The sequence below is a fragment of the Chiloscyllium plagiosum genome, chromosome 26 (genome assembly GCF_004010195.1).
Source record: "Chiloscyllium plagiosum isolate BGI_BamShark_2017 chromosome 26, ASM401019v2, whole genome shotgun sequence".
Classification (NCBI taxonomy): domain Eukaryota; kingdom Metazoa; phylum Chordata; class Chondrichthyes; order Orectolobiformes; family Hemiscylliidae; genus Chiloscyllium; species Chiloscyllium plagiosum.
In genome coordinates this window covers 32,386,916-32,406,830 of record NC_057735.1, presented here as the reverse complement: position 1 = coordinate 32,406,830, position 19,915 = coordinate 32,386,916, and the positions used below count along the sequence as shown (strand labels likewise).

The 19,915-nt window shown below is 40.5% G+C and overlaps 1 protein-coding gene across 2 annotated transcripts in view; it reads left to right on the top strand.

The window, feature by feature from the left end:
• The window catches only part of LOC122563232 (ladinin-1-like), a 98,309-nt gene extending 85,879 nt beyond the window's left edge, over positions 1-12,430 (top strand). The window contains exons 11-12 of one of the 2 annotated variants that reach the window (XM_043716833.1): positions 9,671-9,687; positions 12,012-12,430. In XM_043716833.1, the coding sequence (XP_043572768.1) occupies positions 9,671-9,687; positions 12,012-12,030 (36 nt within the window). In that variant the 3' untranslated portion in view covers positions 12,031-12,430. The remainder of the gene's footprint in view (positions 1-9,670; positions 9,688-12,011) is intronic. The other variant, XM_043716836.1, reaches the window with a different exon arrangement.
• Positions 12,431-19,915: the final 7,485 nt, after the last annotated feature.

The window sequence follows — 19,915 nt, the reverse complement described above, 5'->3', positions numbered from 1 at the left end:
ACACAAATGGGTCAGATCTAAATTCTGCAGTCCTGCCACTTTTGGCCATGAATGGTGATAGACAATGAACAACCCACTGGAGGAAGAGGCTACACAAATATACCCATCCTCAGTAATGGGAGACCCTAGCACATCATTACAAAAGAAGAAGCAGAAAGTTTCATAACAATCTTCAGCCAGGAGTGCTGAATGAATGATCCATCTTAGCCTCCTTTTGAGGCCCCCCAACATCATGGATGACAGTTGTCAGTCAATTTGATTCATTGCATATGACATTACAAAATAGTTGGAGGCACTGAATTCTGCAAAGGTGATAGGCAACAGTACTGAAGATTTGTGTTTCAGAACTTTTCACACTTTTGGCCAAGCTGTACCACTGCAGCTACAACATTGGATTCCATTCAGTCAAGTGGAAAATTGCCCAATATGTCCTGTACACAAAAATCAGGACAAATCCAACTGTATTCTGTATTCTGAAAGTTGCCGCAACTTGATGTCCCAACTCCTACATCATGTTCTGACCAATGAAGGCAAGTGTGCCAAACGCTGCCTTTACCACTGATGAGTACCACTTTAACAATGCTGCCCCATTAGTGTCTAACTACTGTCATTAGTAAAGTGATGGAAGCTGTCATCAACCGTGCTATCAAGCAGCACCTACTCAGCAAAAACCTTCTCACTGACATTGAGTTTGGGTTCAACCCCTGATCTCATTACAGCCTTGGTTCAAACATGGACAAAAGAGGTGAGGTGAGAGTGAAAGACTTTGACATCAGGGCCTCTCTTGACTGAGTGTGGCACCAAGGAGCCCTAGCGAATCTGAAATCAATGGGTATCAGGGGGCAAACTCTCTCCATGAGTTGGATTCATCCTATCTAGCACATAGGATAATAGTCGTGGTTGTTGGAAGTCTGTCATCTCAGCACCGGGATATCTCTGCAGGAGATCCTCACGATAATGTCATATGCCCAACTATCTCCAGTTTAATCTAGACTCTGATCTCCAGCATCTGCAGTCCTCACTTTTGCCCCACCATCTCCAGCTGCTTCATCAATGATCTTCCATCCATCATAAAATCAGAAGTAGGAATGTTTGTTGCTGACTGCACAATGTTCAGCCCCATTTGTAACTCCTCAGGTAGTGAAGCAGTGGATGTTCCAATGCAGCAAGACCTGAAAAATGGAAAATAACATTCATGCCACATAAATGCCAGGCAGTGACTATCTCCAATAGGAGACCATCTAACCACGGTCCCTTGACATTCAATTATGTTACCATCAAGAATCCCCACTCTCAAAATCCCTGGATTACCATTCACCAGAACCTGAACAGGACTAACCATAGAAATGCACCAGGCTCTAAGACCAAGTTAGAGGCTAGGAATACTGTAATGAGTAGCTCAGCTCCTGATCCTCCAAAGTCTGTCCACCATCTGTAAGGCACAGGACAGGAATATGATGGAATACTGTCCACTTAGAGTCATACATCTCGGAAACAGTCTCTTCAGTCCAACCTGTCTGCATCATCTCGACATCCCAATCTGACCTAATCCCATTTGCCAGCGTTTGGCCCATATCCCTCCCAGCCCTTCATATTCATATACCCATCCAGATGCATTTTAATATTGTAATTGTACCAGCATCTACCACTTCCTCTGGCAACTTGTTCCGTACAAGCACCACCCTCTGTGAAAAAAAAACAACCCCTCAGGTCCTTTTTAAATCTTTCCCCTCTTACTTTAAATCTATGTCATTCCTAGGAAAAAGATCTTGGCTATTCACCCATGCCCCTCTTTCAGAGAGAAAAAAGCCCCAGCCTATTCAGCCTCTCCCTAAAACTCAAATCCTCCAGTCCTGGCAACATCCTTGTAAATCTGCACACTCTCAAGTTTAACAGCATCCACCCAATTGAAGGGTAGCCAGAATCGTACACTGTATTCTGAAAGTTGCCGCAACTTGATGTCCCAACTCCTACATCATGTTCTGACCAATGAAGGCAAGTGTGCCAAACGCTGCCTTTACCACTGATGAGTACCACTTTAACAATGCTCAACAGGCTTGACACCATCCATGTCAAAGCAGCCCTCTTGACTGACTCCACATCCACAAACATTCAATCTATTCACCACTGATGCTCAATACCTAGTTAAAAGATGCACTGCAGAAATTCACCAAAGCTCCTTAGATGGCATTTTCCAGACAAGCATCATCTGGAAGTACAAGGGCTGCAGATACATGAGAATACTACGACTTGTAAGTTTCCCTCCAAGCCACTAACCATCCTGACTTTGAAATATAACACTGTTCCTTCACGTCAATGGGTCAAAATCCTGGAACCTCCGGCCCTAATAGCATTATGGGTCTACCTGCAGCACATGGACTGCAGCTGTTGCAGAAAACAGTGCATCACCACCTTCTCAAGGGCAACTAAGGACAGGCAATGAAAGGGACCTAAGGGCAACTTTTTCGCACAGGAGATGGTGCGTGTATGGAATGAGCTGCCAGAGGAAGTGGTGGAGGCTGATACAGTTACAACATTTAAAAAGCATCTGGATGGGTATATGAAAAGGAAGGGTTTAGAGGGATATATGTCAAATGCTGGCAAACGGAAATTTGGTTGCATGAATGAGTTGGACTGAAGGGTCTGTTCCCATGCTATACAACTCTGACTCAATGATTCATTGTACTTGGCAAAATACAAATATTCCACACCCTTGCTGCAGTTTGTCAGTTTGTTCTTACTGTGCAGAATTTGATTTTCCACCTTTTGCCAAATTGTCACTCTTGTCAGATTTGAATTTGATTTTTGTTGGCAGCCATTGGAGAAATCAAGGTGCAGCAATAAATAGTTATCCTCTTGTATGACTAGCTTATTCAAAGTTTGTGAGAAGATTTGTAGCTCGGGTGCTCGTTGCTGTGGTTCTGTTCGCCGAGCTGGAAGTTTTTGTTGCAAACGTTTCATCCCCAGCATGAGCAAAACTAATGTAGTGTACAAAATCCCATGCAAGGACTGCACAAAACACTATATAGGACAAACAGGAAGACAGCTAACGATCCACATCCACGAACATCAACTAGCCACGAAACGACACGACCAGCTATCCCTAGTAGCCACACACGCAGACGACAAGCAACATGAATTTGACTGGGACAACACTACCATTATAGGCAAGCGAAACAAAGAACAGCCAGGGAATTCCTAGAAGCATGGCACTCATCCACAAACTCCATCAACAAACACATAGACCTGGACCCAATATACCGGCCACTACAGCGGACAGCTGAAACTGACAACCGGAAGCGGCAGGGACAGGCCACTATAAATGCCGGAGGAAACACCACAGAAGCGCTTCACAGGAGGCTCCCAAGCACTGAGGATGTCACCTAGACAGGGGATGAAACGTTCGCAACAAAAACTTCCAGCTCGGCGAACAGAACCACAGCAATGAATAGCTTATATCTGTGCCATGAAAAATAAACAATGAAAGCAAGGGGTGTCATGACGGTTATATATTGGTAATATTTGCCAGTAATCATGCACTATTCATCCATTCCTCAGCTTCAAATGATGCCTTCTAATGTAGATTTGGGAGACTAAAATTCTCGCCAGGATATTTGAACTTGTAAATGAGTAGAAGTAAATTTACTTTTAAGTTGAGCTGTTTTGAACCTCAGGGGCATGAGCGGTTTTCTGGTCGGGCTTGAAATTAGCTGAAGGTCAGATTCTCTGTGTTATTTATTAATTAATTATCTCCCCAGAGAAATGGAGTTTGTCAAGACAATTTTTCTGCAAGGTAGGAATGATGTGCCTTGGCTTTTACTGATTGCTGCTGATCATCTGATCTGTCTCACTTCCTTCTTTTATTTTCTGTGCTTTTCAAGTAACCCAAAACAAGAGAACCTCTCACTGAATATTTGTTTTCTAAATTATACTTACAATAGCTAAAAAGTCAACCAAAAGCTTAAGCCAGAATCATCAAGATACAAAAGTTGACATATAGCAGCATTTAAAATAATATTCAGGGCAAGTGTGAGGTAAGTTAACAATTCCTGGAATTCTTTTCAAAGCCCTGATGGACTATTCTGTCAGTGCTGACTTTGTGCAGCCAGTATTCAAACCATTGTACATGAGTAAACCTATCAAACTTCAAGGCAGAGGTAAGTGGACTGCTATTTAGCGTTGACACTTTTCTATTTTATTGCTTGCTAATTATAGGGCCTTCTGGTGTTTAAAGCTTAGCGTGAGGTCCATTTAGTTGTTACCTGTTTTGGAAACAGATACAATAGGAGCAAATTCTCATATTATGAACATTCTAGTTTTTTTTAACATAAGTGGGAATTATTTGCTGTTTTGAGCCACTGCCTACACTAGAGTATGCCATCATGATAGTAGGTAAAGGCATGGGACTACTCCACACTGTCAGAAGGAAAATAATCCACTCTAGTGTATGGCATTCAGCAACTGGCATATGTTGTTGTTACAGTAAATCCTCACATAAGCTACACATTCCTGCCATTAAAGACACATAGCATGAGTTATTCCTGATGCGTGGGAATAGCCATACGTTGTGATTTTGTTTTTGATTATTGCATTGCTCGTTGATTTAATTTTTAGCAGAAGAAAAAATAAAATAGAGGATATAAAAACATATTGATGATAATGACAAGTATGCATTTAATATATTTTTCTGATTTTTGATTTCCGACATTTATAGTATTTTGCTGTAGTTCACTAAGTGTATTTGTTTGGTATTCTACTGTCAACTATTTGGATAGAAGAACATTAAGCTATTGAACTTAAATTTCCTGTAATGCTGCGTTAAAGTCAATGTGATTCTAAAATGTCTTTAATGTTTCTGGAAAAGGCAAGTCTTCTTTGAAAGGCAGAATTACAATGGGCTGCAAATTTCCAAAAAAAAATTTTAAATCTTCTCAGTGATCTGAAATGAATAATTTTACATGTTCAACAAACAGACTACTTTTGAAGTTAAATATTCAAAATTATTTAAAATTATATTTGAAGCTAATTTGTTTTTATTTTCACTGCTGTAAGAACTGTCTAAGAGGTTTTGCTAAATTTAAGATTTGCGAATTTCCCATTGAGATTTCAACTCAATGTGCTCCAAAAGTAGAGAATGTTAAAGACACGTCAGTCTGGGGGAACAAATTCAGAAATTGCTGGAGACACTCAGCAGGTCTGGCAGCATCAGTGGAGAGAGTTCATGTTTTGAGTCCAGTGACCCTCCTTCATGTTCAGAGGGCATGTCTCCAAAATCCACCATAATAACTGGTGGAATTTAAATAAAGTTAGTTAACCATAAGAACTACTATTGAAAGTTGTAAAAGCCCATTTGGTTTACTAATGGTGAAAGAAATCTGCCATCCTTACCAAGTTTGGCCTACATGTGACTCCAGCACCACAGCAATGCCTCAGAACTCTTTAGGGCTTCGAGATGGGCAAGAGATACTGGCATTGTTGGTGACATTCAAGTTCCATGAATGAAAAATAAATAACACTTTGAAGTAGAGGCACTGCTTCAAATTAGTGGACTATTCTTTAAATAAATAAATTATACTTTGTAAATGGGGCAAGGCCAGCAATTTTAGCTTCATGACCAAGTGGAAAAGCAGCAATAACTATCCTGACAGGTCAGAGCTGTCAAGAATGAAGCAATGACCTGAAATGAGATGCAGGGGGATTACTTTTGCTTCAGATTTTTTTTGTGTGTTCGAGGAGAAGCAGGAATGCTTCTCTAGGCCTCACCAGGAATCCTTGGGCATTCCCTGTTCTAGTATTCAACCTCAAGCACACCACATTAGCATTGGGCACATTCCCTCCATTTCCAATTTACTGCCCCAGAGTAACATAATTTTAATGAACAGTCAGCTGTTTGCATTCCAACCACAACTTGCAGTTTTTGTCAGGATGTGAAAATAGGTGCAGTCCATTCAGCCCATTGAGTCTACTCCACCATTCAACACCATCTTGAGTCCATACTGCCATTCTCACCTCTTACCCCTCAATACATTTAACCTCTAGAAATTTATCTTTATTTATTTATTTAATAAATACATTCAGTGATTTGACCTTCACAACATTCTGTGATAGAAAATTCCACAGACTTATCACCCTGAAGTCAAAAAAGAAAAACCTATTCTGCCATTCAATGACATCATGGCTGACCTATTTATGTTCTGAATTCCACATTCACGTCTGCTCCCAATATCTTCTCTACCTGTCCCATATTCAATCAGCCCTCTTCCACCATCTTCTGAAGTTTGCAAATTGACACAACCTTCCAAGAGGACTATAAATTTCCTCATCTGTATCCTAAAAGAATGAGTCCTCGTGTCCCCAGTACTGGATTTGCCCTCCAAAAGATAGCATTGTTTCCACAGCCACCTTGTCAAGACCCGACAATTTCTTATACACTTTAATCAAATCACTCCTCATTCTTCTAAATTCCAGTCAAAATAAATCTAGCCTGGCTAACTTATCATCACGAAGCAACCCACTCATTTGAGATATCAATCTTATAAACCTCCTGAGAACCATAATCAATTCTACCTTCAAATAAGAAGTCCAAAATTGCAGTCAGTATTCAAGATGTGTTCTCAACAATGCCCTGTATAGTGAAGCATAGTTTGCTCAATGTAATGTTCAATGCCATCCCTAATAAAGGGTAAAATCCCATTAGGAGAAAGTGAGGACTGCAGATGCTGGAGATCAGAGCTTAAAAATGTGTTGCTGGAAAAGCGCAGCAGGTCAGGCAGCATCCAAGGAAAAGGAGAATCGACGTTTCGGGCATAAGCCCTTCTTCAGGAACCAAAGTAAAATCCCATTAGCCTTGATTAAAATGGGACAAGCCTGACACTTCTAAACTGGATTTATTCAGTTCCCATTTGGGAGTGTAACGTGGCCTAGGACTTTGCTTATTATGTATGAAAACAAACTCAGGCTGTTGAAAGAACAATCAGTAAATACATTTAAAGATTGTGATTGCAATACCAATCCATCAACCCATCTCTTGTTTTAAATTGACTTGTTGGAATAGTCCATTAACTGTTGCTGTTTAGTAGCTGATTTAATGCATCCCATCTGACCTCTTGGAAGCAAAAAAAAAAGATTTAGTATGCGTCTGGCGAGCCTTCTACAATGCTAGATCTTTAAATAGCAAGCAGCTGTGTCCTTCTACAATAGCAAGGGATGCAGAGATGATATACTCTTCATCTGTTGTCAATGCTATGGGGTTTTAATTCCCATACCTAGACCTAATGTTACAGCATGTCTCAATTTTGAAGCAATAGTCATTCAGCTGCAGATCTTTCTGCAGGAGCTCTACCACCAGTTTGGAGCTTGTCACAGATAGGCAACATCATATGATAAGGAAATCACTCTAAAGAATGAGAGATTGCAAAGCCAAAAAAAGACCTTTTGAGGACTGAGGGAAGTAACAGTAGGCCACAATTGAGCCTTCTCCTGCAAAAAGCAACATGCTCAGCCCTTTCACTAATTGCCACTCCTCTCCCAGCAGCTCCAGTGTGGAGGTAAAGTGGGTAATGGATCAGTTACAAAAGGCTAAGATATAGACCATTGGATCCTAACTTTTTGTTGGCAGTTTCATCTGATGAGCAGATAAGCAGCAGTCTTACTACCTCAGGGAAGGGAGTGAAGATAAAGTTTGAAGTGGGATCATGAATGTTGTTACTCATCTTTTTACATAATAAGAAAGCATGGATAGGGTGGATAGTTGGAATCTTTTTTCCCAGGGTGGAAATATCAAATATTGGGGAGCACAGCTGAAAAATGAAATGGGGAAAGTTTAAAGGAGATATGCGCGGTAGGTTTTAGTTTTACACAGAGGGTGGTGGGTGCCTATAACACACTACCAGGGGAGGTGGCAGAAGCAGATACGATAGCAACATTTAAGAGACATTTGGACAGACACACAACAGCTCACCACCACCTTCTCAAGGGTACCTAGGGACAGGCAATAAATGCTAGCCAGACAGCGACGCCCTCTTCCTACAAATTAATAAAAAATTGAATGAAAATGTAGATAGTCTAATTAGTACGTTTGTAGATGACATGGAAATTAGTGGAGTTATAGTTAGTGAGGAAGATCATTAAAGAATACAGCGGGAGAAAAATCATTTTTCTCGGGAGAATCAGCGGGAGAAAAATGGCAGATGAAGTTTAATCTGGACAAGTGTGAGATGATGCATTTTGGGTCATCAAATACAAGATGAATGTATACAGTAAATGGCAGGACCCTTTGGAGGAGCATTGACAGAAACAGGGATTTGGGAAGCAGGTGCATAGCTCCCTGAAAGAGGGAACACAAGTTGATAAGGTGGTAAAGAAGGCACATGGCATGCTTGCCTTCATTGGGGCATTGAGTATAAAGTTGGCAAGTCATGTTGCAGCTGTATAAAACTTTTAGTTAGGCAACATTTGGAGTATTTTATGTAGTTCCAGTCACCAACCTGCAGGAAGGATTGGAAGGCTTTGGAAAGGGTGCAAAAGAGGTTTATCAGGATGTTGCCTTGCGTGGACTGTATATGCTATAAAGAGAAGTTGGACAAACTTGGATTGTTTCCACTAGAGCATCAGAAGCTGTGGGGGTGACATGTTAGAAGTGTATCAAATTATGAGAGACACAGATAGGATGGATAGTCAGATCCTTTTTCCCAGGATGGAAATATCAAATACTACTGGGAATAGTTTTAAGTTGAGACGGGGCAAGTTTAAAGGAGGTTTGCGAAGCAAGATTTTGTTTTACACAAGAGGGCAGTGGGTGCCTATAACACACTGCCAGGGGAGGTAGTAGAAGCAGATACAATAGCAACATTTAAGAGACTTTAGACAGACCCATGAACAGAGAGGGAATAGAGGCATATGGACCATATGCAGGCAGATGGGATTAGTTCAGACTGGCACAATAGTTGATATAGACATGATTGGCCAAAGGACTGTTCCTGTGCTCTATTGCTCTATGTTCTTGATTCTAAGTGCCGATTAGGTTTGTAAACAAAGAAGAAACAATATCAATGGCGCAATTTGTTATCATAGGCTTATAAAAGTTGCACTAACTGAAACAGAAATTACTGGAGAAACTCAACAGGTATGGCAGCATCTGTGGAGAGAAAGGCAAGTCAGCATTTCAGGTCCAGTGAGCCTTCAACAGTTCTAGAGTTTCATGTAACATTAGCAGCATTAATACTCATTAAACATTTCTTTCCTATTGAGGCAGTATCAATGTTTTTATTATATAGCTAGTGAATATTCTACTTAGCATTTTCAACCAAGTACTAAATGGGAGCTTTGAAGATCCTAATCTATTGCAAATTTTGCAGATTCTTTGATATTTAATTTAAATGTTGCCATATGAAAAGCAGCACAAACCTCAATTTCATTGTTATATCGTAAAAGACAATATTTAATAAAACATGAAAGCTTGTTTTTCTCTTAGCACTTTTGATATTTACAAAACAAAATATATGGTGTCAGTAACTGATCAATTTGTGTACCCTGTTTCTTGGAATAGAACATGTAGAATAATTAAAGTATAATTTTGAACTGTTGACAATATTGCTTACACAGTAAACATGATCAGCTTGTTGTTTACTGTGAACGTGAAATATTCACTTGATTAATGTTCTTCTTTCAGAAAGAACTCCATACAAAGTAAGAAAATTGTCTTTTTTTATATATAAATGTGGTTTGCCTCATTCTACAACTATCTAAAACTTTGGGTGACTAACATATCTGAACTGAAACTGCATGTAGTTGCATGCTATTAATGTATGTCCTTAATAAGTGAAACTAACTTGCTGTGACTAACTTGCAGGATTTTTATATGGACTCATATTGTGTTTCATCTTTCAATTGCATGGATACTTGCTTTGAGCCCACACTTCTAATACAACTGAGGTGGCACTGTGGGTTATCAAACTAACTTTTCAGCTGAAATCTTAGCCTCAAATTGGAACTAATAAAGCAAAATGAGTTAAAATCTCCTCTCTGCTGACTCAGTCGATCTTATATGAAATATATTTCTGCAATATCCACTTCCCAATGAGCAATGATCCTGAGAATAACCCTTCAGCAATCTCATGGGGTGAAGTCACAGTGATGGTAGATGCAGAAAAGAGAAATAGCAATGATGTAGCCAGAAATAAACTTGCTAGTTTAGGACATAATTTGGAGACATTTTGTTTGGACAGTGTAGAAGGAAGAGTATCTTTTATCAAATGGGAATTTAGTCAAACTTACAGGTGAGTAAAAATGCCACAAAAGTTGAAAAATATTCCAGCACTAATGCACAACAACATTTATGCATATAAAAGTACATTATATTTAATTTTCAATATAATCTGATGATCAACACTGTGCAGATATTTTATAGCAATTATTTCTTCCAAAAAGGCAACCTTGTGTAAAACTAGGCTTGAAAATTCACGTCTATTACTTTTAGAGGGACAGCAGCTTCACTGGGCTCTTTCATACCATCTTAACAAGCCACCTGTAACATTGTGAGCGGAATTTAATTTCTTTCTATTTAAAATGTTAGTTTTGTTTTGACAGTGCATTCATCTATTAGGAGGTGGCTGCAGAGTTGCCAGCTGCTTATTTTTTGCATGATGTGTTATTTCTTACTTTGCTTCTATTGAACATACAATGTTCTATTGAACAATACACCTAAGTACTTTAGAGAAATCTATTTCAATAGAGATGTTTCATTGAGTTTGTTAATCTGGCAGTGGGAATCCACTGAATTTTTAATTGATTTTGGCCTACTGGGGTGGAGACTTCTTTACTTTGTCTTACATTATCTCTCTTTTGAATTAACTAAATCTTAAGAAAATAGCACTCTACTGTCAAGGATTAATCTTTGACAGGGCTGATATTACAAGCACTCAATTAACTTGAGTCTCAATTAACTTGATCGTGATTTGATTGTATTCTGATAGGAAATCATATCTATATTTCCTTGTAGGTATTTATCTCATGAAATAACATTTAAGGAAGCAACAAATGAAAAGCTGTGGGGGCCATTTCCTCACAGCCCTATCATGACAACTGAAGTTACACCAAGTTGGTCTTGTACTTTAAAGTGTGAACAGCTAATTAAAATATTTTTTTTCAGATCCTCCCATGTTCAGTGTAGGACATGATGGGAGCACCAGGTGGGTGGGGTTTGGACTGCCAGACATCAATGTTCAGCTCCTGGCTGACGAGAATCATTGCAATTTTTCATTTTAAAAAGTGAGGAACATTTAATTCTCCTTTAAAGAGTTGGCTTCTGGAAGCCAAGGGGAGAGGAAGAAAAAGTAAACTTTACTATAGGGAGTCAGCAATTTTTTTATTTTAAAGCTAACTATGCCCTGAAGAGAATTACAAAATATGTGTTGATATTAGGAGCATTGCTTTGTAATCGTCATCTGCATTTCCATTCAATGTCCCCTAATTTACTTGAGGCGTGGGATTTTGATAAGCTGTGCCTCCTGAATTGCATTTCTATATAGCCATTCCATTGGATACAAAATAAGATCCAACCTCTACCCTTGACAATATGGAGCTTCCACACTCAAAGCATTGCAGCCATTGCTTGGAGAGCAATTGAGTAACAGTATCAATGGCAACAATCTGGATTACATGCTGTAATTTATATAGGAAAAATACTACAAGGTATTATGCAGGTAATGGTAGTGCATCATAAACAGAGGTGTGATTCATTCTAGTCAGTAGTGCTAGTGGAATGAAATGACATTCAATTTGATTGCACTTTCACTAGAAGTAATAATTCACATATATATTTCCAGATTTGTTTATTATGTCAGACCATTTAATGAACGTAAGACCTCACACTCCTATGTCACATTACAATAAACTGCTAATTGTATTGCTTTTAAAGAGATAGGATTGTTTCTTGATTTATTAGGAATAGAAAGCTCTCAGAAGTTATTTGTTGTTTCAATGTTTTGATGTTGTTCTTCTTTTATTACCAGGAGTAACATGTCAAAGTGAAAAAGGAGACAATTCTATATTCCCGGAACCAAACTGATTTCATAAAATGTAATTATTTTCCTTAAATCTTGAAGTTGGTTAATATTTTACCCAGACATGATCAAGCTAATTCTCCAGAAAGAGTGATTTTACAATAAAACTATAATATTCTAATAAAGGGATTCAATTGCTTTCAAAATTGTAATATGACATGAAAAACAATACTACTGCTTTTTTAGGTGATTGTGTTTCAATTTAAACCAATGCAGCATGGGAACAAATCAGGTTCAAAACTTTGTAAAATAAGAGGCTTTAAATTTTACACTTTTTTATGTTATAGATGTAATATTATGTTCACTGTATTTCAGTTATTTTCTCAAAAATAAATTTGAAGAATGATACTAGGTCTTTAAATTATGTAGAGTGTGGTTTATTTATATTGCATTTGCTTTGTAAGTAAATGTCTTTTTTCTAATAAAAAGTTGTGTAGGAACAAATTACCCTGTGCAAATTTTCAAGACAAGTATATCAACCTCAAACCTAAGGTGTGTACCAGCCACTTACACAGCAAACACACTACATGTGGTTCAAGGAATTCACCACGTCTGAAAGAGGACAGTCGGATAGTGGGAGGTCAAAGGAGATGATGGTACTGTCATAGTCACTCAAGGGGCTTGCCGGATTCCATGGGTTTTGGCCATGGTCAGCAAGATATTCGGTCCTGCCAAAGTTCAGAGATCTGCTTCCTTGCATCCAGAGAATTAGGCCGCGATCAGTCTTGTAGCTCTAGTGCAACCAGTCTGGGATTATAGGTAGACTGGTCAGGGTGCTGTGGAGCATTATTCCCTGTAGCTGCTTGGAGCAACATTATTTCCTGTAGCAGCTTTGGAAGCTGCTGTGCACACACATCTCAGAGCAGGAAAACAATTAGTGGGAAATTAGCTTTTCAATCCAGGGAGTGGGCTGTGCTCAGTTGGCTGCTTGGCCAAGCCAATCTGGTGTTGGGCACTGGTCACTCCTGGGGATTTGCACAATAATGCTCATGGGGCTTATCAAGGAGAAACCATGGGGTATGGGGAAAGTGGGCAACTCTATCCTCAGAAAGTGATTCATTGGACTGACTCACTGAGGATTTAATGACAGTAAGAGGCAACAATTTGAGATAGAAAGCTGTGTCAACCAGGCCTGGCATTTCTGAAATATATTTCATAATTATCAGTGGAAGACAATGCTTCAGAGCTGCCAGATTCACACAACGACCTATAAACGTTGAAGGAAATAGCCTGTGACATGCAGACATGGCTTTTCTTTGGGGTGGATGGGGGTCTATCACAGTGGCATACTGGAAGAATTCCACTCCTGCAATGTAGCAATGACACATTGATCGGGAAGCATACATTTGGATAAAGTGACATCTTAGAGCTCCTTATCAAGGCATGACATTGATGTTCTTGCAGAGTGCCCATGCTCAGGACATATCACAAGGCTTCATTGTTATTGATGTGAGGGTTTCAGAATATTGTTCGTGAAATAGTTCTCTTTCTGTCATTTTGAATCCTCACGGTGTGAAAACAGGCCCTTCAGCTCAACGAGTCCACAGCGACTCTCCAAAGAGTATCTCACCCAAACCCATTTCCCATTACTCTACATTTGCCCCTGACTAATGCACCTAACCTACACATGCCTGAACACAATGGGCAATTTTGCATGGCCAATTCACCTAACCTGCACATCTTTGGATTGTGCGAGGACACCGAAGCACCCAGATTAAACCCACACCGACATGGGGAGAATGTGCAAACGCCACATAGATAGTTGCCAGAGGCTGGAATCAAACCTGGGTCCCTGCCACTGTGAGGCAGCAGTGCTAACTACTGAGCCACCATGCCACCCAACACAGATTATCTACACGGTGACTGAAGTCATTGCAGCATTCCTCCAAATGTGAAGACAATGTAGAGGAAACACAGTTACAACATCATCAGCAAGAGCAGTAAAGTCCAGTGGCCATCACATAACCTATAGATAGAGAGGGAGGAAATGATGATCATCTAAGTAGAGCGGAGAAGAATTATACAATCCTGTATCTACAGACCTCACTGCCATTTTCCACAGATCTAGGAAACCAAGTGGAGATACTGATTAAAAATGTTCCAACCCATCATCAACAAATAGAATCATGCCTGGAAAAGGATGCACACTCAGAAGGACTGTGTGTCATCCCATCCCAACGGCGGTCACAGTCTTACTTCAAGGACTAGCTGGTATCTCCCAAGTCTTCTCACGTAAATGCATCAGAATATTGTCAATATCATTTTCTCCAGGCTTGAGTAACATGGTGGCTCAGTGGTTTGCACTGCTGCCTCACAGTGCCAGGGACCAGGGTTCGATTCCAGCCTCTGGCAACTGTCTGTGTGCAGTTTGCACATTCTCCCCATGTCTGCGTGGGTTTCCTACAGGTGCTCCGGTTTCCTCCCACAATCCAAAGATGTGAAGGTAAAGTGAATTGACCATGCTAAATTGAACATAGTGTTCAGGGATATGTAGATTAGATGCATTAGTCAGAGGTAAATGTAGAGTAATAGGGTAGGGGAATAGGTTTGGATACGATACTCTTCAGAGGGTCGGTGTGCACTTGTTGGACCGAAGGGACTGTTTCTACACTGTAATGATCTTTCTAAATTCTAAATCAAAGCTGCAACATGTCCCTTCCTCATAACAAAAGAAGTCATGAAGCCTGGGCAGTGGAATTCTCAACCATCCTTGGCTTATTCCAAGTGGCCAGGGCTATAGACTTCATTGCTTTGAGAGCATGTCACAATCAGCCTGCAGAGTTCATTGACAAATAAAAACATACAGTCCATCACTGGTCAATGTATTTGTGACTATCAATGCCAGCTTTTGGAGGCCTGCACTTGGTATCCAGGGACCTACCATGATGTGTACATATTAAATAACTCAAAGCTTCCAGCTGACTACTTCCAGAGTCCTTGGGTCACACAAAAATAGATACTGCGAGACATGGGATAACCCCTTCATGCACGGCAGATAACAGTTTTGCAAAGCCTCAGACTGATGCAGAATGAAAATATAATGTTGGGCATGCTTCTCCAGAGTTGAAGGGACCATAGGCTTCCTGAAGATGAGGGGTCAATACACAGGCCTATCTGACGCCATGATTTGGAGAAGCTGGTGTTGGACTTGGGAGTACAAAATTAAAAATCACACAGCACCAGGTTATAGTCCAACAAGTTTACTTGGAAGCACTGGCTTTCGGAGCGCCGCTCCTTCACCAGGTGGTTGTGGAGTCACACAATCACCTGACTCCACTACCACCTGATGAAGGAGCAGCGCTCCGAAAGCTAGTGTTTCCAAATAAATCTGTTGGACTATAAGCTGGTGTTTTGTGATTTTTAACTTTATTTGATGTCTTACAGTATACGCTATAAAATGTGTGCAACATTATTGTGGCAGCTGTACACCATCACAGCTAGAGCTCACAAAAGGTGGGGTGTGGTGGGGCTGTGAAAGCAATTGAAGGAATATGGTGCATACAAGAATGGGTGCAGGAGAACATGAGTCTTTGATGGGAGCTGTGTGAAGTACGCCATAACTTAACCGGAATGAGTGTGTCGATCAGCATTTCCCACTTTTCCAAAAGCAATCACAAAGTGCATAAAATCCCTATGAGATCACCAAGTTGATCAATTGATCTGAGGAAGGGTCACTGGACTTGAAACATTAACTCTGATTTCTCTCCACAGATGCTGCCAGACTGCTGAGCTTTTCCTGTAATTTCTGAAACTGATCAATTTGCCTGACTGCTATTCATGATAGACATAATTCACACCAGGTTTTATAATTTACAGAAAATAGCTATCATTTTACACACTTAACCTTCACAATTGGCTAAGAAAAGGAAGGATTCCCAAACTATTACTGTGTGATTTAAATGATCCCCCTTTAAAAACCCCAAATACAAACATACACTCAGTCATGTTTGTGACAGACAAAAGGCAGATACTCTGACACAGGCATCATGGAAGAAAAGAAATGGCAGGAAGATTGGAGATCAAAAATCCACATCACAAGGATATGTAAAATTATCACTCACAACTCCTTTTGATTTCACCAATGATGACTCACTGATGTCTGAAAAGTGATAGTTGTTTTTCAATTTGATGTTAAAAATCACACAACATCAGGTTATAGTCCAACAGGTTTAATTGGAAGCACTAGCTTTCGGAGCGCCACTATATATATAGCTATAAATTCTGTGTCTTACACTTGTGCCATCCACAACTGCCTGATGAAGGAGCAGCGCTCCGAAAGCTAGTGTTTCCAATTAAACCTGTTGGACTATAACCTGGTGTTGTGTGATTTTCAATTTGACAGTTGTTCTGGTGAACCTAGGTATTATCTTATTAGAATTCTTCCCTCAAAGCTTTCTTGTTTCTTCTGTTTTTTTCACCCATATGGAGAGAGAGAGAGAGGCGGGGGGTGAGGTAGAGAAAGGAGTCATTCCTTCATAGTCTCTAGATGTCTCTGGCTGCCCTGCATCTACAAATTTGTAGCAAACTGGAGCTCAGCCAATTCAAGAGTAGTCTTCCAGTAGTTATTCCCTAATTTAAAGACTGTTCATGGCACTTAGTCTCAAAATAACAATCTCACTGCTTTGAAAAGCAATGTTGTCTTGCACAGTTAAAAATGCGCACTTCAGAAGTCCAACTCTCATTTCAGTTTATTAATCAAAAAAGGTAGAAGAATGTGGTCCCATACAAGTGGCAGAGTTAGTGATTATTGGGTGATAGAGAGAAAATGATGCTGTTTATCCTTGTGGAGAGCAGAAAGACATTAACCTTCTTCCTGCATTGCAGTGCTGTCCTCCAGACAATGGAAACTTCACTGATCCGGTCACAGCATTAGACCAGGCTGGCAAGGCCTAGTTATGTGGTACCCTCTGGCAGTCCTGTAGAAAGACGGCTCTCCTGCCTTACCACCCTATCCATCAGGACCTCTAAGTTCCTGTCACCAAAGCAAGGAGTCAATTTGCTGCTATCAGCCATTCCAGGGCAATTTTGTGCCCTTTGTAAATGTGTAGGGCTTGCAGCATTTGAACTGGTGAATAATTTAAACTAGGCCTTAAATATATTTCAAAGATGGTGGAAAACGTAGAAGGTCCTAGCAGTGGTAAGCACTTCTGAAGCTGGTCATTGCCAGATAATGTGAGAGTGGAGGTGTAGTGCATACCTAAGTGGCATGGGCAGCAAAACGTTGCATAAACAAACTCACTGTAGATCATGCAGAGTAACTCCACAAAACTGCACAAAATCAACAGTTAAAATTTGGAAAAATTCAGACTGTTCAAAAGACTGTGTCTTTTTTATTATTTCTGGATCTTTAATTGACAAGCGAAGTGGGAAGCAAACTCTTTTAAAGCCAACGATTGCTGAAGGATTATTGTATGTTTTGAAAGCAAGTCATCTAACTTTCATTGTAGATATTGCTTATACAAAGCTGCTGATTCAAACAATAGTAGGAGATGGTACCAAAGAGCTGGAATCAAGGTTGTGTACAAATGGGGATTCAGTCGGCAACTAGTGGCTGATTAGTCTATGAACTTGTGACCAGGTTGGAAATCACACAACACCAGGTTGTAGTCCAACAGGTTTATTTGAATCCACAAGCTTTTGGAGCACTGCTCCTTCATCAGTTACCAATGCTCCAAAAGCTTGTGACCATAACCTGGTGTCGCGAATGTGGTGCTGGAAAAGCACAGCAGATCAGGCAGCATCCAAGGAGCAGGAGAATCGACATTTATGCCAGAAACATTGATTCACCTGCTCTTCGGATGCTGCCTGACCTGCTGAGCTTTTCCAGCACCACACTCTCGACTCTGATCTCCAGCATCTGCAGTCCTCACTTTTACTCTATAACCTGGTGTCATGTGACATCTGACCTCATCCATTCCAGTCCAGCATCAGCACCTCTACATCATGAATAGTGAGCAGTTACCTATGAGAAAGGTCTTCTGTCTGTCAATAACTGTGTGATTGGTTTTCACGTAGCTAAATAGCTTGGACCTGTGAACAAGATAGGAAGAAGCCGTCAGACCTCCACAGCTCAGGAACTCTCTGTTCTTGGCACTGAAAGCCACTTTTAGCCAGAAGAAAACCAATAGAACAAACAAAGAACAAAGAGAATTTACAGTCCAGGAACAGGCCCTTTGGCCCTCCAAGCTTGAGTCGATCCAAATCAACTGTCTAATCCTGTCACCCAATTCCTAAGCATCTGTATCCCTCTACTCCCCACCTACTCATGCATCTGTCCAGATGCATCTTAAATGAATCTACCATGCCTGCCTCTACCACCTCTGCTGGCAACGCGTTCCAAGCACCCACCACCCTCTGTGTGAAGTACTTACTGCATGTATCCCCTTAAACTTTGCACCTCTCACCTTGAAAGAGTGACCTCTCGTTATGGAATCCTTCACCCTGGGAAAAAGCTTGTCTCTATCCACCCTGTCTATACCCTTTATGATGTTGTAAACCTCAATCAGGTCCCCCCTCAATCTCCTTTTTTCTAATGAAAATAAACCTAACCTACTCAACATCTCTTCATAGCTAGCACCTTCCATACCAGGCAACATCCTCGTAAACCTTCTCTGCACCCTCTCCAAAACATCCACATCCTTTTGGTAATGTGGCACCCAGAACTGTACACAGTATTCTAAATGCAGCCGAACCAATGTCTTGCACAATTTTAACATGACGTGCCAGCCCTTATACTCAATACCCCCTCCAATAAAGGCAAGCATACTATATGCCTTCTTGACCACTCTATCCACCTGTGCAGCAAACCTCAGGGTACAATGGATTTGTATTCCCAGATCTCTCTGCCCATCAACTTTTCCCAAGGCTCTTCCATTCATTGTATAATTCACTATAAGATTAGTCTTGCCTAAATGCACCACCTCACATTTGTCTGGATTGAAAACCATCTGCACTTTTTCACTCAACTCTCCAGTCTATCTATAATCCTCCTGTATTCTCTGACAGTCCCTTATGCTATCTGCTACTCCACCAATCTTCGTGTCATCTGCCAACTTGCTGATCATACCACAGTGCCCTCTTCCAGATCATTTATGTATATTACAAACAACAGTGGACCCAATACTGACCCTTGTGGAACACCACTGGTTACCTTTCTCCACTTCGAGAAACTCCCTTCAACTACTACTCTCTGTTTCCTGCTGCTCAACCAGTTCTTTATCCACCTAGCTAGAACACCCCACACACCATGTGACTTCACTTTCTCCATTAGTCTACCATGGGGAACCTTATCAAACGCCTTACTAAAGTCCATGTATATGACATCAACAGCCCTTCCTTCATTTATTAACTTGGTCACTTCCTCGAAGAACTCTATTAAGTTGGTAAGACACGATCTCTCCCGCACAAAACTATGTTGCTTATCACTGATAAACCCATTCTTTTCTAAATATAAATAGATCCTATCCCTCAGTACTTTTTCCAGTAACTTTCCCACCACAGATGTCAGGCTCACTTGTCTGTAGTTACCCGGAATATCCCTACTACCCTTCTTGTACGGGGGGACAACATGAGCAACCCTCCAGTCCTCCGGCACTTCACCTGTATTTAAGGATGCCACAAAGATATCTGTCAGGGCCCCAGCTATTTCCTCTCTTGCCTCCCTCAGCAACCTGGGATAGATCCCATCTGGTCCTGCAGATTTGTCAACCTTAATAACCTTTAGTTTACTCAACACATCTTCCCTACTTAGGTCAACATGATCCAGACTAATAAAACTTTTATCTCTAATCTCAACATTCATCATGTTCCTCTCCTCAGTGAACACTGATGCAAAGTAATCATTCAGAATCTCA